This window comes from Pogoniulus pusillus, chromosome 13 (assembly GCF_015220805.1).
Source record: "Pogoniulus pusillus isolate bPogPus1 chromosome 13, bPogPus1.pri, whole genome shotgun sequence".
NCBI lineage: Eukaryota > Metazoa > Chordata > Aves > Piciformes > Lybiidae > Pogoniulus > Pogoniulus pusillus.
In genome coordinates, this window is record NC_087276.1 from 30526099 (window position 1) to 30547542 (window position 21444).

Below are 21444 nucleotides of genomic sequence, written 5' to 3' on the forward strand. Positions count from 1 at the left end.
CCCCGGCGTCTGCTCCGCCTCCCCTGCTCCGCCTCCCCGGGCGCGGGAGGCGCGGCGATGCCTTCGGCCCGTGGCGAGCCAGTAAATCACAACAGATCCATTTCCTGGCGTTCCCAGCCACCTTCCCCCGCGGCGGTGCCTGACGGGGCGCGCTCGTTGCGTAGCCCTCAGCGGTCCCGGCGGGGTGCTGATCTCCGCTGTGCCCGTAAGGCGTAGCTGGGACACCGGCGGCTCGCAGCGGGGGTGCGGGGCGGGCCACGGGGCGGTGCCAGGCCGGGGGGCGGAGGCTGCTGCTAATTACATAGCGTCAGCGCCGAGCGATCAGCTCGTCGGTGGCGTGCGGCGCTGCCTGGTATCTGTGGCGATCGCCATGGGCTCGACTCCGCCTGTGTTCATCGGCGCCGAGGAGGTGGAGAAGCACCTGCACCGTGCCAGCCTCCTGCTGCCGGCGCTGGAGGCTGCCCTGGCCAACTTCTCTGCCGGCGCGGCGGGAGGCGTCGTGCAGCCCGTGCGCACCGTGGTGCCGGTGCACCGGCACGGCGGGTGAGGCGGGCGGGCAGCCGGCTTGTCTTCCCGGGGGCGGGGGAGGGGCGGCCTGACGGAGCCGGCGGGCAGCAAGGCAGTGCCGCCTGTGGGAGAAGGTGCGGACCCTCCGGAGGGGGGAACTGGGTTGTGGTAACGAGGGGCCGGGCCTGCGGCGGAGGAATTAGAGCGTCAAAGCGGCACTGGTATCGTGTCCCTGGTTCGCTGCTCGGGAGCCGCTTGCGGTGCCCGTAGGCTCTCGTACCGAAGGGACTGAAGTAACGGGAGTGGTTCTCTTACAAGGTACCTAGGAGTCATGCCTGCCTACAGCGCTGTAGATGATGCTCTGACAACCAAGTTGGTGACCTTTTATGAGCACAAGAAGGATTCTTCTGTCCCTTCGCACCAGGCGACCATCCTCTTATTTGACCCCAGAAACGGCTCTTTAAAAGCTGTGAGTTCCGTGCACGCTTCTGCTTCGCTGTTACGGCTCTCGACAGTTCTGCCTCTTGACTCTTAGCTGGTGCTGCTGTAAATCCATCTGCTTACCTGCCTCGTGCCGGATCAGGATTTAGTCTAAAGCCTCCTAACTCTCACTCGTGTTGGCTGTCACTTGTGATCGATGTGAAGGGAGTCTGTTAGCTGACAGGCTGGCTGGAAGAGATCAGGAAAATTTACCTTGCATTTGAAAGGGGGGGGAGGAAATCTTAACTAAATAAATAATTTATCTTGAGTTAGAATCATAGAATCACAGAATCAGTCAGGGTTGGAAGGGAGCACAAGGAGCAGCCAGTTCCAACCCCTGCCATGCCCAGGGGCACCCTACCCTAGAGCAGGCTGCCCACAGCCTCAGCCAGCCTGGCCTCAAACATCTCCAGCCATGGGGCCTCAGCCACCTCCCTGGGCAACCCATTCCAGCCTCTCACCACTCTCATGCTCAACAACTTCCTCCTCACCTCCAGGCTGACTCTCCCCACCTCCAGCTTTGCTCCATTCCCCCCACTCCTGCCACTCCCTGATATCCTGAAAAGTCCCTCCCCAGCTTTTCCCTGGACCCCGTTCAGATACTGAATGGCCTGAGTTGACCTAAAGAGATTTGCAGTTGATATAACAGGGAATAGCATTCGGTCCTGATTTGTTTGTTTAAGGAATTTAAGAGTTTTTAAATAATATTGACCATTTGCATTGCACTTTTGTAATAATGACTATTAAAGAGCCAAAACTGACCAGGGAAAGTATATTGAGCTTCTGTTGCTAAACTGTACCAGAAAACAGGGAGGGACTATTGACAAGGTCTTGTAATGACAGGAGGAGGGGTAACGGGTTTGAACTGGCAGAGAGGAGATTCAAACTGGATGTTAGGAAGAAGTTCTTTACAGTGAGGGTGGTGAGACACTGGCACAGGTTGCCCAGGGAGGTTGTGGAGCACAGAATCACCCAATGTGATCAAAGATCACATTGGGTGATTCTGTGCTCCACAACCTCCCTGGAGGTGTTCAAGGCCAGGTAGAATGAGTCTTTGAGTGACCTGTTCTAGTGGGAAGTGTCCCTGCCTATGGTAGGGGGTTGGAACTGGATAAGCTTTGAAGTCCCCTCCAACTTAAACCATTCTATAAAACACATCAGCTTTTTAACCTCCTAAATTAATTTGTACACAGTAACTAAGACAGATGGAGGCAGCAGTGCCCCACAGCCTGTGATAAGCATCACAGAAAAGTCATGGGTGCCTGCCATCCCTCTTTGTGGACCAAGAGTGCAGGGCTTTGCCAGGGCTGGCTTGCAGTGCTCCCTGGTGTCTCCTGAGTGCACTGTTTGCTGTTAGACCCATTCAGGAGCAGTGTGGCCAGCAGGACAAGGGAGGTTCTTCTGCCCCTGTGCTCAGCACTGGTCAGGCCACACCTGGAGTGCTGTGTCCAGTTCTGGGCTCCTCAATTCAAGAGAGATATTGAAGTACTGGAATGTGTCCAGAGCAGGGCAGCAAGGCTGGTGAGGGGCCTGGAGCACAGCCCTGTGAGGAGAGGCTGAGGGAGCTGGGGGTGTGCAGCCTGCAGCAGAGACGGCTCAGGGCAGAGCTCATTGCTGTCTACAACTCTCTGAAGGGAGGCTGTAGCCAGGTGGGGTTGGACTCTGCTGCCAGGCACCCAGCAACAGAAGAAGGGGACAGAGTCTCAAGTTGTGGCAGGGGAGGTCTAGGCTGGATGTTGTTAGGAAGTTGTTGTCAGAGAGAGTGATTGGCATTGGAATGGGCTGCCCAGGGAGGTGGTGGAGTGGCCGTGGCTGGAGGTGTTGAAGCCAAGCCTGGCTGGGGCACTTAGTGCCATGGTCTGGTTGGCTGGGCAGGGCTGGGTGCTAGGTTGGGCTGGCTGAGCTTGGAGCTCTCTTCCAGCCTGGTTGGTTCTATGGTCTATTCCCAGGCAGGGAAGTGCGGTGTGTGAAGAGCTGTGTGAGTTAGGAGTGACTCACCAGATTTCACTCCCATTGTCCTGGTGGGCAGTGGCATGGAAGAAGTGGAACTGAGAGTCTGCTCAATTTAAACATGTGTTTTTACTTGGTTTGTGGTTGCTTTAGTGGTAATTGCCAACATTTATGTGCTTGTCTGTGCCCTGTAATACCCCAATTGACTGAAAATGTTTGGTACTTACTCATCTTTTTCAGAGTTGATTTCAGCCTGTTTGAACTTTTCTGTTTTTGCAGCTCCTAGATGGCAGTGTCATCACAGCCAAACGAACTGCTGCGGTTTCTGCCATTGCCACCAAGGTATGCCTTCTGTTCCCCTCTGCTGGGACCACTGTGGTGGTGTCAGCTGTGGAGTGGCTAGCAGGAATGATCTAAATGGCTTGCAGTTCATGTGAGTTTCCATCAAATAGAACCGTAAGTGGGATTTTTGATAACACACACACCTCAGGGAACACTTAGATTCAGACTGTTCTGGTTTGAGGCTCAGGGTGGCTTTGTGCTTGCAGAAGGTATGAGCTGGCTGTGTGGCCTGTTCTGCACGCTGCTGTAGGAATTTGAAGTCTCTTCTGCGGTGTGGTGATGAAGTCAGTTTGTGTTGATGCTAGTTTTGTACTGTTGTGCTAGAGCAGGTAGGTTGCATGGGACCTGCAGAAAGGGGCAGGGGCAGGCACGTTCCTGGGGAGCACTGTGGGCTTTCTTAAGATGGGTGATGCCCAGGATAGATGTCTGTCAGCTTCTCTGTTGTCACTTGAAGATATCCAGACTGCTATCCCCACCTGCAGCAAACTTCAGTGCCTGAGGATAGGTGAGGTGTATCTTGTTGTATGTTGCTTTGCATCCTTTCAGTTTGGTAGAAAATGCTTGCAGTTTAATTAACTTTTTAAGAGAACTATAGTTGGTTGGGCTCCTAACAGTAGGAAGAGAGCAAAGGGCTGCCTATTGCACACCCAGGTTGTAAGGAAGAGAGCAAAGGACTGCCTATTGCACACCCAGGTTGTAAGGAAGAGAGCAAAGGACTGCCTATTGCACACCCAGGTGTTAAGGAAGAGAGCAAAGGACTGCCTATTGCACACCCAGGTTGTAAGGAAGAGAGCAAAGGACTGCCTGTTGCACACCCAGGTTGTAAGGAAGAGAGCAAATCTCTGTCTATTGCACACCCAGGTTTTAGTCTTTACCTCAAAGAATGAAGTAGGAAGAGGGCCAGAACTGGAAGCTACTTGTGTTTTTCACCCAGCTTTACCATCATAATGGGCGCTGATCTCACCACTTCATTAGTGGCAGTCTTCATGCCAGCCTGAGTCTGCCCATGGCAGTAGAACTAAATTGACACAAAATTGGAGTGAGGAGCCTGTCCCCAGGGGTTTCCCCTGAAGCAAGGGACAGAACAATTCACCATAGATTCCTTGGACATGAGTTTAACTGCATTCATCTCAGCCATTCTCTGCTTGTGCAGTTCTGACAGTTTTTACACTGTCAAGGCTGTGCTGGCCTAAAGGAGCTTGGCTGCCGAAGGGACCTCAAGATTAGATCCTCCACTGTTGTTTCTTGTTTTGGGAAAATTTCACAAGTGTTTGGGTTTAGCTCATAGTTGTCATCTTGTCCTCTGTATGGCATTTGCTTTTCAAAGACCTCTGCTTTTATGCAGGGAACCTTTGAAATCTGTGCTTCAGAGTGGTTTGAAAGGAACAAAGAGCTCTTGCTGCTGAAAAACTGGGATCAGTGAGATTGTTTTTGGAATTTATTTGCAGTAGAATAAGTGTGGAGAGCCGAGACCATTCTAAAGCTTTTTAGACCGAAGTGAGCAGCCCCTGCAAATGCGTAAACAAGACACAAAGGTAGCTTAGGGCTGGGCTCCAGCTCTGCTAAGTAGTGGTGAATCACAGGCAAGAGCTAAAGCAGGGAACCAAACGTGACTGCAGAACTGCAAACTCGCTTCTCAGAACCATCTCTGCTTTTCACAGTGCTGGCTGCATACATAGTATGGCTCTGATAATGCAAACATGCTCAGGAGGTCATTTTTTTGGCTTCAGTGAACTGAAAAAAAACCCCAAACCCAATCAACCAATGAAAGACCCCAACCAAGACACAAACAAATCAACAGCAATAACCCACATGCAGCATGGGGCTAGCAGGACCAGTTTACCCATGCAGCTACCACTTTCAGTTCTGGTAGCTGTCTGTATCCTGAGCCCTATTTGCAGCCAGTGGGAGCTGTCAGCATTTCATGAGCCACGTAGGTGTAGTGCAGTATACTAAGGCTGGAGTTGGATTGGCTCATGCTGTTGCATGTTAAGGCTCAGATCAAGAATCAGATGATTCAGTGATGGAATTATGCCAAGACAGACTTTGGTGCTGCTGCCACTACACTTCTTTCCTGTTACAGACAATTCTGTCTCTATAATGGCAATGTAATATTGGTTTCTGTTTGTATGACTCAGTAGTAGCCTTTGCATAATAACATCTTGTGTTTAAAAGGACTAAGGTTACTGCCTTCTGTTGTGTTTTTGGCTATGGATTTGTCATCTCTGTTAGTATCCTCACATGTTGTTCTGTTCCATCCCATGCTGTGTAGTTGCTGATGCCAGCTTCTGCTGAAGTGCTGTGCATTTTGGGAGCTGGTGTGCAAGCATACAGCCATTATGAGATCTTCACAGAGCTGTTCACCTTTAAAGAGGTAAGGGACACATCTTAACAGGATGCATTTATTTTCCTTTGTTTTGGGAGCTCTTAAAGTATAGCCCCTGAAGTTTTATTGTCCTGCCGAAGAGGGAGTTAATTTTCCCTCACAGAGCAGTGCTTAGTACTGGTAGCCAGGAAGTGTTGATAACACAGCGGTGTTTTGGCTTCTGCTGGGCACTGCCTGCGCAGCATCAAGGCTGTCTCTCCAACGTTCCCTCCTCACCAGTAGGCTGGAGGTGGGCAAGATCTTGGGAGGGAACATAAGCAAGATAGCTGGCCCAAACTGGCCAAAGATCCTTTACTGCATGATTCCATACTGCAGATTCCATACTGCATGAGTCTGCTGAGTAGCAAAAGCTAAGAAGGGAGATGGAGGAAGCTGTCATTATGATGTTTGTCTTCTGAAGCAGCCACTGTGTACTGAGGTTCCACTTCCTGGGAAGTGGCTGGACATCACCTACTGATGGGAAGCAGAGAATTGATCTTTGGTTCTCCTATGATTCCACTTTTGCTTTATTAAACTCCTATTATCCTGACCCCTGAGGGTTTTTCCACTCTTATTTTTTCCTCTCCCCATCCTTTTGAGGAGGGGAGTGTTATGGTGGCTTGGCATGCACCTGGTGTCCAGCCATGGTCAGCTCACCACAGAAGGTACAGAATTAATCATGTTTTGGTTCTGTTCCTGCAGAACCCAAGAATGCTTTGAGGAGCTGTAGAATTTCTTACTTAGATCTTGGCCTTAAAAAAAAAAGGAGGGGAGGGCTGGAAAGAAAGTAATCTTTTTTGTCTGAGCAAATCCCACTGTTGATGCCATACTTGGGTAAGCTTTCCCTTAAATATGTTTATTGTCCTATGTGCATTTTAAAAACCCAGCTCTAGAGCATCACAAACCAGTTGCTCAAACACAGACACACATATACATGACCAGCCACTTGTATGATGAGAACGTTAATGGGGAGAAGCCCCCACCTTTGGGACACATTTAGCTATCTACTGAAAACCAAAACTGCTGTGATTCACCAAGGAGAAATGCTCCAAGCTGATCTGTTTTGGCTCCTCGTTGGTTGCTTTGGTTTCTCTCTGAAGGTCAGGATATGGAATCGCACCAAGGAGAAAGCAGTGAAGTTTGCCGCCGCAGCCAGTGGCCCGGTGCAGGTCTGCTCCTCTGCTCAGGAGGCAGTCGCTGGGGCTGATGTGATTGTGACAGTCACTATGGCGACTACACCAATCCTGTTTGGAGCCTGGGTGAAGCCAGGTGCCCACATCAATGGTATGCTTTCTTCTCAGGCTCGTAAGGTGCTGTAGTCACTGTATTGCTTGGCATCGGGACTGCGGCAGAGCAGTACTCTGTGCTCCTCGGCACAGCCTCTTGGCTTTCCCCGTGCAGTGAGGACCACTGTTCCCACCCCTGTGTTCCCCTGGGTGCCTGAAGCCATCACCAGATGCTTGCTAGAGCATAGAACATGCTTGTGTGTTGTTGTATAGTGCTGCATCACCTTTGCCACCCTGTGCTCACTCGATGCTCTCTCCTTTAACCCACACAAGCCTGTTATTTCCAAAGAGCTTCCTGCTCACACCAACTACTAGGGAATCATTCCAGTCTTTTCTTCACCCACTTTTAGAAGAGCCTCTACTTGCTCCTCTTTGGGCTGATCACCTTCTAAAATTTACTTTATTCTTTTTTAACTTGAGTGGAAAACACACAAGAGCTGAGCTAAGAACTCCATCACTTGACCTCTCATTATGTGGAGAGTTTGGAGGCTGCTCTTTTTTGCTTGCAGTGATGTTGCCACACTATTGTTTGGAGTCTCTGGAGTAGCCACGTTTGTTTGTTTTGTTCCTGGTGCCTTTGGCTCAGATGCACTTTCCAAATGGCATGGCAGCAGGACAAAGGAGACTTGTCAAAGGGAACAATTTGAAGACCAGTCCCACATAGGCAGCATCCTACCGATTTTTCAGACTCAATTTAGCCCTTTGTTGTTGAAGGTTGTTGTCTGTGTTGGGTCAGGGCATGGAAGGCACAAGTACAACCAGAATCAATTAAGGCCTACAAGGCACTGAGGCGACACAAAGACCCCTCTGCTTTCTCTGCCCTGTCCTCTCTGCTGAGGCCTTTGTGCTGCTTGAAGAGGCATGCAGGCAACGTGGCATTGATGCCCTAATAGCTGGGCACTCAAAAAATAGTTAGTATAATATAGCTGCTTTTGATTTTGCTTGTTGTTAGGTGGTAGTTGTCTTAGCTAAGCACAACAACCCCAAGCAGTGCTACAGGCTGGGGACAGAGTGGCTGAGAGCAGCCAGGCAGAGAGGGAGCTGGGGGTGCTGGTAGAGAGGAGCTGAAGCTGAGGCAGCAGTGCTCAGGTGGGCAGCAGAGCCAATGGCATCCTGGGCTGGCTCAGGAACAGTGTGGGCAGCAGGACAAGGGAGGTTCTTCTGCCCCTGTGCTCAGCACTGGATGATCTTGGAGGTCTCTTCCAACCTGGTTGATTCTATGATTCTTGTTGTATTTAAAGCCAAGCTCCTTGGCTTTTGTTCTCAGCTTCTCCAGGTGAGCAGATTGTAGATTTGCACTTCTTATATGTTTAAAAGGAAATAGTGGAGGGCTCTATGTTTTGAAATCCCAGTTAGTGACATTGAGCTCTCTGCATGAGCAAGTCTTTGCTATGCAATACTTTGTTTCTCCTCTGCATAACTGAGGGATTATTGATTTTTTTTTCTCTGTAGACACATAACAAACCAAATCTGAATCAAATAAAAGGACTATAAAAGTCTGATGAATGGCAGGGGTACAAGAGATAACAGATGAGGGGAGGTGAATTTCTTATGCTTCAGCTACCCAAAGTCTGCTGACAGGGATTTTCTACTAACAAGTCCAATATTGAATGCCTTATTGGAGCTGTGTCAGATGTTAGTTAACTCTGTGTGCTCCCTTTCCCCAGTCATGACCATTTTTGCTTCAGACCTGCCTTTTGGACAAAAGGTGGTTTGAGTTTCCTTTAAACATTCCTCCCAAGTTCATCAGTTTTATTGTCTTAGCTGTTGGAGCAAGCAGACCAGACTGGAGAGAACTGGATGATGAACTGATGAAGAATTCTGTTCTGATTGTGGATTCCAGAGAAGCTGCTCTGACAGAATCAGGAGATGTGATATTATCAGAGGTGAGACCTTCTTCATTATGGACTTCATTATGTGGCAGTTGGCCTGTGTTTGAACTGAGGTGGTGCTCAGCTCCTGCTGCACTGCAGCATCCCAGAGCATCATATGTAGTTACATTTCCAGGCACAGAGTGCAAGAGAAACTGGTTTCAGGCTGAGGCTACTACATGTCTGTATCAAAACCATGCAAGCTCAGTATCAACCACAGCGTTGCTTTCACTGTTGGCCTTTGTGTACAGTACCAGGGTATGTTTTTGGAAGACCCACACTTCCTGGAACAGTTGACAGTTCTATATTAAAGATTTGCAAATCTACTTACTGAAACCTGCAACTTCCTTCCCCTAAGACTTTTTGGTGTGGCTGACACAGATCAAGGCTCTGGAAAATGGGCAACAGAAGCCAAGCACACAGTGATCTGCAGGAATTTGCTGGCAGGGACTGTTTGAGGATTGTTTTCCTCTTTTAATGTTCTTGCAGAGAAAATGCCATTTCCAATTGTTCAGATTGTAGCAGAAGAGCTGTGCATATGCTAAGGTGTGTGGAATGCCCTGGGACTTGTTGGATAGGTTACAAGCTGTCCACTCTAGCAGCAGCTTGCTGACTGAGGCAAGTCTGCCAGCTGTCTTTCTCTGAAAATCATTCTGCTTCTCTGTGGCTTCTGTCCAGCTCCTGTATTATTTGTCTGAATATTGATCTGCTTCACCATGCAAAGGAACCAGGTCTGGGCTAGCAGAACTGGAGCAGTTGTTTCTTTTGAAATGGCTCAGGGGGAAAAATGTTTTCTCTTGTTGTTCTATCCACACATATGCTGGGTTGTGTAAATATGTGTTTGTTTCACAGGCTGAGATTTTTGCTGAGCTGGGAGAAGTAGTGAAGGGCACAAAACCAGCCCTGCCTGAGAAAACAACAGTGTTTAAATCGCTGGGTAAGAACAACCCCTCCTGTGTACAAGTCTGCCAGGAAACAATGCCCTGTTATTTCTTAGGCCCCCCATGCGTGGGAAAGCTGCTGATCATCCTCCAAAGTGCTGTCCACAGGAAACTAGGATGTGATTTGCATTGTCCTGTTTTATTTATCTAGCCAGGACTGATGTAATGAAATGTGATAGGAAAGCAAACAGCAATAGGGGGAAATACATTTTTCTGTTTCACAGTTGTTCAGTAGGTGACTGCAGTGGTTGTTAGCACAGCTCCAACCCAAATGCCCTGCTGGGTTCTGCCCCTGGAGTCTGACCCAAGCTCCTGTGACAGTTTACTGTGGAGCTGGAGTTGCTGTTTGGGGAAAGATGGATTTGGGAGTGACGATGGATGGCCATGCTCTGAGCTGCATGACATGTCCAAAAGGGTCAGGATGTGATATGGACACTGAAAATGAGATGCCTGCAGTTCTGCTAACTTGATATGGCAGACCTAGCACTTACAGGGTGGCTGTCAGCTTTGGAGGTGATACTGTTTGGGACAGGGAATGGTTTCTATTTCTGTCAAGTTAGGTACTTTGAGTCCTTTTGTTCCCTCCTGGAGCTGCAGGACTTTGTGGATGAAGAGTTGTTTGCTGACTTTGGTCCTTTTTCAGGGATGGCAATCGAAGATACAGTAGCAGCAAAGTTTGTTTATGAGTCCTGGTCAGCTGGTAACTGAAGAGAGAAGATGCCAACGAGGCCAAGAAAATTGATTGCACTCAGTCCCCTTGGGTATCCTGTTGAGCAGAAAGGCACCACTCCTGTCTGAATGCAGCTCTTCTAATACAGTCAAGAATGGAAATTCAAATATCAGCTAATTAGACTAACTTGTGTAGCTTTCTTATGGCAAGTGTTAGATATCTGCAGTATTACTAATGAGCATATCCCATGTCATGGCAAGTACTAGATGTTTGCAGTGGCACTAAAAGGGTCCTTGTATGCATTTGGGTATCATTCTGGCACAGGTACCTTTCCTAATTCTTGGTGTAGCAGAAGTCTGTGGGTAGATTTCATGGTTACAGAGAGGTGGATCATGCTGGGGTGAAATACATCAGCTTGGAGAACAGTCTCTGGCATCTTATTTACCTGTGATGGTACTTTGAATGTGGCTTTCAGAGGTACCTTGATAGTCTCTCCTGGAAACACAGCCCATCTCTGACCCTTGGACACCACTTCCCCTCCAACTCAGACTGGAATCTGGGTGTCACTATCCTTGTTTCTACCCTCTACAAAATTGCCCTGCCCTCAGACTCAGTGGTTTCATTTAAGAGCACACCTTGAGTGGGAATTGATATAAATAATGATGCCTCCACACAGTCACATTTCTGCCTCTTTTCAGAGAAGACCTGGCTCAGGGAGAAGCAGAGTGCAAAAACCCTGAGCTAATACTCTGTACATTTTAGCTAGGAGGAAATTGCACTCAGTACCTCTCAGCATATTCCTGAGTGGGATATTGACACTTTCATATTGCAAGGAGTCACCCAAGATGTGAGCACTAAAAGAAGTGGGTTTTGACTTGACTATATCTGGGGGGGGATTTTTGTTTGTAATCTTGGGTGTTTGTAAGTTTGTCTTCCTAAACTTCTTGAAGGTTGGAACTGTGGGAATTGATTACAGTATTGCCTTTATAAAGGCAAGTATTTTCAGCTTGGCTGTGCCATGGGTCAGTTGTTAATGGTTCTTTTACCCCATTGCATCTCTGCTGGGGCAGGAACTTCCATGGTCATTTCCTGGTGGATGTTCTACCTAAGAAGAAGTTGTAGTTCTGTGCAACTGGCTTACAAAAGGTTGAGCATCTGCTGACACATGGCTGTTGCCCCAGAAACAAATCCTTTCATGCAGGCTATTGAGTGCTCCTTCTCCCCATGGAAGGATTAGATGACGTGGTGATCCTGTACTGATGTCAGTAGAACACAGTGGAGCAAAGGGAAGGAGGCTCGGAAGCAGTTAGTGTTGAAGCCCTTGATGGTGTGTAAGTAAGTACAGAAGAGGTTAATGAGTACAGGGCAGTTGTGACATAAAGAATACTCACATTATAAGCCTGGTGTCAACTGGTTGGAATAAAGTAGTCAGTGGCAGAGTTTTAGCATGGAAGTTTTATCAGAGCAGTAAGTGAACAGGGCTAAAGGATGTGTTTGTATGAACAGAATCTAACTCCACGCAGCAGAAACAAGAACAGAAATTTCTCTGTGAGCTTTGGGGTTTGTTTAATGGTAGCAAATTACCCTTCTGTTGTTACATGTGTGGTGGTGTTGTTCTTGAGTTCTGGAGGGCTCAGAGGTGTGAGTGTTGCTGAACTAACAGGCTGAGTCAATAGAGAATGCCATTAGCTTAAGACAAATGTGACAGCCATCGATGTTCTGTAATTCAGCAACTACAGAAACCTGCACTTAGGACAGCATTACCCAAGTTCTGTGCCTGCACAAAACAAGGTTTGGCATTTGAAGTGAGGCAGTGCTGGGAAGAAGACAAATACAGTTGATTTCCATGTGTGCTCTTCTGCAGTGGATGTGCTTCAAAAGCAGATGGAGCTGGTCCAAAAGCCTGGATCTTGGCTTTCCTTTGCCACAGGACATTCTGAGAGCCTGTTTTCAGCGTTGTGCCTGTTGATTCATGAGGGGGATTAGATCCAATGAATGGGATTTGCTTGGATACTGCCTTGAGACTTATTTTTTATTTGAGAGAAAATGATAGCACTCCCTTCTATGTTTCCTTTTCTTGGCAATCACTTTCAAGACACATGTAACTTGCATTTATGTTCTAATTAAATAGATAGCACTGGTTTTCTGTCTCCCTTTCGTGCATTCCTTGTGTTGAGTGGTGCCTTGGGATTTGTTCACTTGTTGCAGTGAGCAACAAGTAAATGTGAGCACTGCACACAGAGTGGAAAATAAATGGGGTTTGCTTTGCTCCACTGTGATACTGTGTTTTGCTGCCTATACTGCTCATTCCCTCTGTGCAGTGCAGAGTATGAAATCCTTAAGGAAGGAGGGCTGCAGTCATGGCTCATCCCATGGGTTCATAATCTGGGTTTGCATTGGGCTGAGAGATTGCACATAAAGTGTCTCTAACAGAAGTATGCAGTGCACATAGGACTAAGCATTTAGAGCTGGGATTCACTGATTTGCCTCAAGTTTATGAAGTAAACAAGTTGGTGGGAAAAAAACTGTGGACACCAGCGAAGCACAGAAGTGGGAAACTGAACTGTGAGTGGTCCTTTATAGTTTTCCCCCTCCGTTGTTCTACTTGGCTACTCTACATCAGAAGGCCATTTCTAGGACCACCCTGCAAGACAAAGGCTAACACTGCTGGCACTTAAAGAGTGTTTTAAGTATATTGGAGCTGATGCAGATGCTTAAGAAGGGTCACGTGGGAGGTTTTGGGGCTGCTTATTCAGGCTGCAGATGGAGTTGCAGAAGGACAAGGAACTCCTTTCCATAGATCCTGTGCTGCATCTGCTAGCTCCAGGGAGTTGCTGTAGAGACCTAAGGTCCTACCAGAGCCCAGTGGCTACTTGTGCCAGCTAAGTCACTCAATTTACATGCAGTATCTCTGCTACTAGCTCTGCTTCTCCGTCTGCAGCAGCCAGGCGAGTATGGAGAGAGGCAGTTCTTCAGTGCCATTTAGAGGTGCCTGGGGCCTGTGACAGAGCTGCTGAAGCTGTTTTGTGGTCATAGCACTTACTGGATGGGTTTTCAAGGTGTTGACACCACTCACTGATGTTCTGAGGATGTGTTGTGGGCAGGTCACAAGCATTTGGGCAGGTAGAGAAACAGCAAATACATGACTTCACAATCCCCCTCCCGTGCCTTCAAATGTATGAGGTTCATCACCTTCCTGCTTTGGTAAAGGTGTTTGAGTTTCTGAGCGGATCTGAAAACAGCCCAGCAGTTAACAACAGCGAGGCCAGGGGGAGGCTCTCTGGTTTAATTCCTGTGCTAAGGGCAGCAGTTACATCAGACTGTGCAGAACAGCAGTCTGATGAAACTGCTTACCAGAAGAAAAGCTGCTGCAGTACAGGAGTCCAGGGAGGAAAGAAAGCAGTATAAAGTCCAGCCAAAAAAGGGATCTATACAAATGAAAGTAACAAGAAGACTTGGAAAGAGGGAAGCATGACCAAACAGATTAGGAACTAGGATTAGTGACCACACAGGCAGTATGGCCTCAAGGGAAAAATCACAGCTGGCTGATGGAAAGCTATCAAAAGAGATTGAAGAAAAAAGGCCTGCTAATAGTTGTGCCTCCGAGGTCTGAGCCAGAGCAAGAGTGCTACAAGCACCTTGGTAGGGTCATGGAACACTGCCTGGGTAGCGATGTCAAGGGAACAGGCCTTGCAGGGAGCCTTGCTGCCAGTGCCTCCTGCTAGAGCCAAAGGAGGGCAGCTTCTCCAGAGGCTGTCTCCTCTTCTGCTCCTCTCCTGAGCCCTGGCTAGGGCTGGGTGCTAGGTTGGACTGGATGAGCTTGGAGGTCTCTTCCAACCTAGTTGATTCTGTAATTCTAGTTATAAGTGCTACAGTCTTGATGCCATTTAAGACGTGGCAACTGGGTCCAGCCCAGTGGGAAAAGAACACACAACTCACAGCAAACATCTCCACTCCTATATAGTGTTTTAATTCACATCAGCAGAGCAGCAAAACACTTTGCTGACCAGAACATGCAACTTGCTGTAAATGAGTCTTATCTACATGAAGTGAGAGGCTTTTAGAGTCAATAATCTGCAGCAGAAGTCAAGATTGAGGTGCCACTTCTAACATCCTAGTGCCAGGAGGGGAGGTCTGTAACTATCTGACAGATGTGAACGGAGGAATCTCAAAGCTGTTGAGCTTAGGCAGTGCTCTGTGCCTTGTGGTGTCGGAGAAGTGAAGGCTTTGGTGAGGAGTGTATCACAGCTGCCCTTCACTACTACTTTAAGTTGCTCCAGCAAGAGGAAATCCAATCCCCAAAAGCAGTTCAGGGCGAAAAAGGTTGAATTCTGTAGATTTGGGGGGGTTACCTTCACATCTGTCTGCCTGTCAGAGTGTGCTGGAATGAATATCCTCCACGGGACAGAGAGAAGGCTTTGTCCTTGCTGTGCTTCCTGCAGCAGTTGGTGACCTCTCTGCCCTTTGCTGTTGCAGGTATCTGGGGCATTGGCATGCTCTTGGCAGAGCAGGCAAGGGTGAATCAGCATGCAGCAGCATGCATGGGCATTTATAAGCAAGTGTCTGCAGTCTGCCCAGGCCTCTCCAGTGCTTGCTTTCTTTTACTCACAGCGTTCAGGATTTTCTTTCTTGGCCCAAGCTCTATCTGAATGCTCTGCAGGTCTTCATCAGAGCACAGCATTAGGGCATCTAAATCAATTTTTTCCCTCATAAAGACTGGAAGAAACTCATCCAGCATTTGTGATGCCAGAAAGACCTCAAGGGGTGTGCTCTCTGCTTCCTCGTCATCCCAAAGGACTTCTTCCTCATGCCAGGGGACATCAGCGCCGTTTTCAGCGCCGTCTTCCTTGCTCTTCTCATCGGTTTCAAACTGGAAGAGCTCACTGGACATTTTAAAGCTTATCCCTTCTTTCTCAGAAGACACAGCTCCAGGGCTTACCTCTGCAGCCAAATTCCTTCCAAATACAATCTTGCCGAGGCCTGGCCGCTTGAAAATGGAGAGCTGAGCGTCGCTGTCAGAGGAGTTCCTCTCGCCGAGCTCGTTCAGTAACTCATCCTCCTCCTTCTCATCGAACAGATGCATCACACTTCTCCTGCTGGCCTCGTCCTTTAGCTCGCCGCTCTGTGTGCCCTGGCTTCTCGTGCTGTCGGCTGCCTTCTTCCCCTTCAGTTTGAAGGTGTCTTTCAGGTTTTTGGAGAAAGAGCTGGTTGTGTTGGAAGCAAAGAGGTTAGGCAGCTTCACCCTGGAGTGGGTCCCTTTGGAAGAGTTGACTGTGCCAACCTTCTCCTTTACGTAGTTCCGGTTCATCTCCTGCTGATGTTTCTCCTGCCGCTTCTCACACTCCTTGATCTGCTTCTCTGCGTTCCTCTGGGCCTGTGCTTTGAGTCTGGAGACCTTCTTTGGGTTGAGCATGTTCTGCTCGGTGGCAGCTTTGTCCAGGATTCTGACGCATTCGTGGCGGTCTCTGCTGGCAGCTGCCTCCAGCGGCGTGCGCAGGTCATTGTCCAGGGCAAAGATGTTGGCGCCAAAGTTGACCAGGAAAGAGACGCAGTGGATGTGGCCGTTGCGGGCAGCGTGGTGCAGAGGTGTGTTCCCCCAGATGTCACACTTGTCTGGATCACCTCTGGAAGGAGAACAGCACACAGTGAGCTGGAGGTACCTGCTGTCCCCCAGGGATCAGTGCTGGGCCAGATCCTGTTCAGTGTCTTTATTGATGATCTGGACCCAGGAATTGATTGCTGGCATCAGTAAGGTTGCAGATGACACCAAGCTAGGAGCAGTGTGGAGCTGTTGGAGGGTAGGAGAGCCCTGCAGAGGGACCTGGCCAGGCTGCATGGGTGGGAAGAGGCCAATGGGATGAGGCTGAACAAGGCCAAGTGCAGGGTTCTGCACTTTGGCCACAACAACCCCAAGCAGCACTACAGGCTGGGGACAGAGTGGCTGAGAGCAGCCAGGCAGAGAGGGCCCTGGGGGTGATGGTAGAGAGGAGCTGAAGATGAGGCAGCAGAGCCAATGGCATCCTGGGCTGGCTCAGGAGCAGTGTGGGCAGCAGGACAAGGGAGGTTCTTGTGGCCCTGTGCTCAGCACTGCTCAGGCCACACCTTGAGTGCTGTGTCCAGTTCTGGGCTCCTCCATTGCAGAGAGATGTTGAGGTGCTGGAAGGTGTCCACAGGAGGGCGCCAAAGCTGTGAGGGGCCTGGAGCAGAGCCCTGTGAGGAGAGGCTTGAGGGAGCTGGGGGTGTGCAGCCTGCAGCAGAGGAGGCTCAGGGCAGAGCTCATTGCTGTCTGCAACTGCCTGCAGGGAGGCTGTAGCCAGGTGGGGTTGGGCTCTGCTGCCAGGCACCCAGCAATAGAAGAAGGGGACAGAGTCTCAAGCTGTGGCAGGGGAGGTCTAGGCTGGATGTTATTAGGAAGTTGTTGGCAGAGAGAGTGATTGGCATTGGAATGGGCTGCCCAGGGAGGTGGTGGAGTGGCCGTGGCTGGAGGTGTTGAAGCCAAGCCTGGCTGGGGCACTTAGTGCCATGGTCTGGTTGCTTGGGCAGGGCTGGGTGCTAGGTTGGGCTGGCTGAGCTCGAAGCTCTCTTCCAGCCTGGTTGATTCTCTGGTTCTGTTCTATAATTCTAAGCAGAGCACAGTGCAGGGCTGAACAGATCCCAAGCACTCAGATGCTCAGCTTTGCTGTGAGCAGCAGAGCTCAGCGAAAATGAGGCAGCTGAGCTCCATCCCCTACAGCAGTGCTGCTCCTACACCAGCCCTGAGGCTGGCTCAGGCCACAGGCCCTGCCCATGTGAGTGAAGCAAGCTCGTTAGGGGCTGGCAGGGACTGCAGAGCAGCTGGAGGGAAGGGCAGAGCTGTTTCAACACCTTTTGAGTGGAACCTGTTAAAGGCTAATTGGTGACTCTTCCTTTTTCTGCATGTCGAAGGCATGTTAGGAGCTTTCCTCACTGGCCACGTTAATGCATGTTTAATGAGCCCACGGAGCAGTGTTTTGGCTAATAGGTGAATGATCAGCGTGAGTACAGCCCTGACTGTGTGTTTGTCTCCGCTGCTGTTCGACTAAGCCCAGGTAGGTTCTGCTGTTTTCTTCAGCGCCTTTGTTCTCCTTCAGCTGCCTTTGCTGGTGGGATTTGAAAAGCAGCAGCTCAGTGTAAAAGGAAATGCCACATCCTTCCCGCTGAGCCTGCAGGCAGGGAAAAGCACTGCTCTCCTTTCAACTCCCGCGCTGCCTTCACGCTGACCTGCTGCCTGCAGCCAAGAACCAGCCTGGATCCAGCATCGGCTTGGAAAGCATCCTGTGAGCAACAGCCAGGGCAGCCCCAGCAGCCCAAACTCTTCGGAGCTAAGGGCCAAATTTACAAGGAGAGTTTCTACTCTTGGGAGCTTAAACATTTCAGTGCCTTGGAGATGTGCTCCGTGGCAGCTGTGCAGTGAGCTAAATGGTTCTAGCACAAAACTTCCTTCAGGCCTTCCTCTCTGGCTCTCAGTGTCTCTGAAGAAAAGCACTAACGAATTTCTGGAGGCCCAAATCTGCGATCAGCCTGAAATGTCACAAGCCAGCGAGAGTGCGGGGGTCCCCGTGGAGCTGAGACACTGAGCTGCCTGCCCCGCGGAGCTGAGACGCTGAGCTGCCTGCCCCGCGGAGCTGAGACGCTGAGCTGCCTGCCCCGCGGAGCTGAGACGCTGAGCTGCCTGCCCCGCGGAGCTGAGACGCTGAGCTGCCTGCCCCGCGGAGCTGAGACGCTGAGCTGCCTGCCCCGCGGAGCTGAGACGCTGAGCTGCCTGCCCCGCGGAGCTGAGACGCTGAGCTGCCTGCCCCGCGGAGCTGAGACGCTGAGCTGCCTGCCCCGCGGAGCTGAGACGCTGAGCTGCCTGCCCCGCGGAGCTCAGACGCTGAGCTGCCTGCCCCGCGGAGCTCAGACGCTGAGCTGCCTGCCCCGCGGAGCTGAGACGCTGAGCTGCCTGCCCCGCGGAGCAGCAGCAGCCCGAGCGTGCCAGGCTGGGGCGGCGCAGGCGTTTCTACCAGGAGGCAGCAGCTGCGGATCAAAGTTTCTCCCCTCGCCCATAAGGAAGCCATGTGCACATGTTTCTGCTTCTGTGGCTTCGCCCTGGGGAGCTGCCTGACTGCGGCTGACTCGAATTCTAAGCTGAATGCCAGCGTCAGCATGGCTGAGCCTTGGCAGGGCTGGGTCAGACGTCCTCCCGCAGGGCGCTTTGCAGCTGTTTCTAGTCTCTTTTCCCCTGCCAGCCTTTGAGTCTCAAACAATTGCCAGACTAGAGCCTGTTTCCCAGCTCAGTGGGACTTTGGATAAGGTTTGACATCTACTGTGAGTTCTCTTTTGCCCTCCTTCCCCTGCTGTCCCAAGAAAGAGGAAAGATCTGCTGCTGGGTGTTGCCTTTATTCATGTACCTGCCTGCAAAGCAAGCAGAGAAAGCATCTCTTGATGCCTAGAAGGAGAACCTCTTTCAAGCTAAAAGGGACTTATTGTTAGTGTTGCTACGTTTCCCAAGGGCTGGGTGTGTTGCAAGCTTCCTAAAGCTCTAAAATCTGCCACCACTCTAAAGAAAACCACCCAGAACTCGGGGCCCTTTGTCAGGAAATCTCCTCAAGGAAAGGATGGATCTGTTGAAACACTTTCTCAGAGGGAAACATTGACCAACTGCAGAAGAGAATGGAAGTCTTCCAGAGCTCAGCTTCTCCCAAGGAGAGCAGTGGGTCTGGAGCTGTATCTGCGACAGCCGCAGCTCGCTGGTCACGCCAGGAGATCTCTGACTAAAGCAGAGCTGAAAGCCTCTGTTTGACTTGAGGGCAATCCTGCCCCAAAGCTGTCCTCTTGCAAGAAAAAGAGTTAGCAGTGCATTAAGTAACTGCTGCACAGCAGTTCTCACTCTGGTGGCCTTGGCTGTGACTCCCAGCAGCCTGCATGGCAGGAGCCACGTTTTTCAACCCAACTTTGGCCCAAGAAGAGTTTTGCTATTTGTTCCTGAGCTGTCTTCTAGCTGGTCAGGGACAAACCTTTACTGGCACTAGAGATGTCCCTGAATCTCTCTTAATTATACACGTTGAAAAACTGCCGATCTCTTTCTGCGTCTCCTGAGGACACAGCAGTAACTGTGCAGTCCAAAGGTCCTTTTTATTGCTTTATTAAAGCCACACCTCAGTTCAATGGGCTCCACAGAAGAGCTATGAAGAACCTATTTGCAGTCCAGATCTTCAATTCTTCCCCCCCCCCCCCCTTTAATAAAGGAAAACTGAGATACATCCAACTAGTTGTTCAGCTCTTCCCTCCACTCTTCTCTAAGCTGTTATGGTTGGAACTACAGATCAGTTTAATCTTCCCCTCTGCTCAGAGTTTCTGTTATTAGATCTCATTACAGAATCACTGCTGAAAAGGTGGCCCCAAGCAAGACAGGGGAGGGAACTGCCATTTCAGTAATGCATTTTAAGCATGTAGTACATTTAAATGCACTACAGAAACATCACTGGTTGAAAAATAAACCTGTAGAAACCTTTTCTTTTGTCATCCCCCCTCCCCCCCCTCTTGATTTACAAGGTTCCTACCACAGCCTCTGAAACACTGCTATCCTTCCCAGCGCGATGGCAGCTGCGGGCACTGTAAAAAGCAGAGAATCACCAATGCCAGGTGTGGCTGTCTCAAGCACCCCAGCTGTGGGAACACTGAATCTTCACAAGTGCCTGCTGCCTGCTCTGGGGAAGAAAACGAGAGAGCTTTTTCATGGAAAATGTTTGAGACTCTCTCTTTCTCTGTAGAGGCAGAGCCTGTGTCAAAGAGAATTCTCATCAGAGGCTGTTGGGCAGCCTCTGCTCCCCCACAGCGAGGCAGGATCCCAGGACCCTGCTCCTACGGACTGCTCCCCTCAGGCTCAGCAGTGAGGTGGTCCTGCTGATGCGGTTTCACTGACCTCACGCACAGACCTGCTTGTAGGTTCTGGCCCTAAACCACCGCGAACGGAGAGGAGCAGTTCCTGGCAGTGCCCTGAAAGAAAGGGCTGGGGTTTGCAGCCTCCGGGGCTGAGCTCATCCAGGCGCTACAGAATCACACAATTGATTAAGCAGATTGGAAAAGAATTGGAAAAGACCTTCGAGATCATCAAGTCCAAGCTATAACATGTTGCACTAGTTAGGAGTTTGGCGTCTCAGCCTTGAAGCAACAGAGACTGACTGACTGACTTACCCTCTTCCACATATGACTTCTAGAGCCTCCAGATACCCATGGTATGCTGCCAGAAGGGTAGGGGTCATTCCATCTTCGTCTGAACTATTGAGGTCTTTCCTAGTGGCTTCTTTCAGTAGGTCCAAATTGCCATCAGCTGCTGCTTTGTGATACCTGCTTGACATTTTCAGTGACTTCTGGTTTGCCCAAGCAGCTCCGGGTGATGATCAGGCTGCACAGTTACACTTCCATTGCAGGGACAGCTCATTAATGATTACAAGTTAAGGCATCCCTGTGAGGATGGAAATGAGGAGGCAAAGTTCATCCTGGCAAACAACTTGTCTGGAGCTCTGCCTAGGTAATAAGGCAACGGTGTGGGGAACGCTTTCATTTTCTGGAGGGTGACTTTTCTGTTGCTTATTTAACTACTTAAAGGCAGAGGGGATTAATTCTTATTTACTGATGATCTGGATGAGGGCATTGAGTCCAGCATCAGTAAGTTTGCAGGTGACACCAAGTTAGCAGCAGCTGTGGAGCTGTTGGAGGATAGGAGAGCCCTGCAGAGGGACCTGGCCAGGCTGCATGGGTGGGCAGAGGCCAAGGAGATGAGACTGAACAAGGCCAAGTGTGGAGTTATACACTTTGGCCACAACAACCCCAAGCAGCACTACAGGCTGGGGCCAGAGTGGCTGAGAGCAGCCAGGCAGAGGGGGACCTGGGGGTGCTGGTAGATAGAGCCAGCAGTGTGCCCAGGTGGCCCTGTCAACCCCTCCCAAAAAAGCCTTCCCAAGGCCATGAGTGTCAGTGCGTGCAAGTTTCACCCTAAGCACTGAAGCCTCCCGGAGCTGTGGCAGGAACA

The 21444-nt window shown here is 50.1% G+C and overlaps 2 protein-coding genes across 3 annotated transcripts; one reads left to right on the top strand and one right to left on the bottom strand.

Moving 5' to 3' along the window:
* The first annotated feature begins 161 nt into the window (after positions 1 to 161).
* Positions 162 to 12554, top strand: CRYM (crystallin mu). Of its 2 annotated transcripts, none has more exons than XM_064153812.1 (8): positions 162 to 205; positions 826 to 976; positions 3217 to 3279; positions 5552 to 5653; positions 6745 to 6928; positions 8695 to 8816; positions 9654 to 9738; positions 10386 to 12554. In XM_064153812.1, the coding sequence occupies exons 2-8, from the start codon at positions 839 to 841 to the stop codon at positions 10448 to 10450; spliced, it is 759 nt and encodes a 252-aa protein (XP_064009882.1). In that variant the 5' UTR covers positions 162 to 205; positions 826 to 838; the 3' UTR covers positions 10451 to 12554. The 2 variants fall into 2 exon arrangements, with proteins under 2 accessions (XP_064009882.1, XP_064009881.1); XM_064153811.1 differs by lacking the exon at positions 162 to 205 and adding an exon at positions 302 to 543.
* Positions 12555 to 14430: 1876 nt separating this feature from the next.
* Positions 14431 to 20770, bottom strand: ANKS4B (ankyrin repeat and sterile alpha motif domain containing 4B). Its single transcript, XM_064152730.1, has 2 exons — positions 20607 to 20770; positions 14431 to 16036 (listed from the first exon to the last, which is right to left on the bottom strand). Exons 1-2 carry the CDS (start codon positions 20768 to 20770, stop codon positions 14962 to 14964), a joined length of 1239 nt encoding a protein of 412 aa, XP_064008800.1. The 3' UTR covers positions 14431 to 14961.
* Positions 20771 to 21444: the final 674 nt, after the last annotated feature.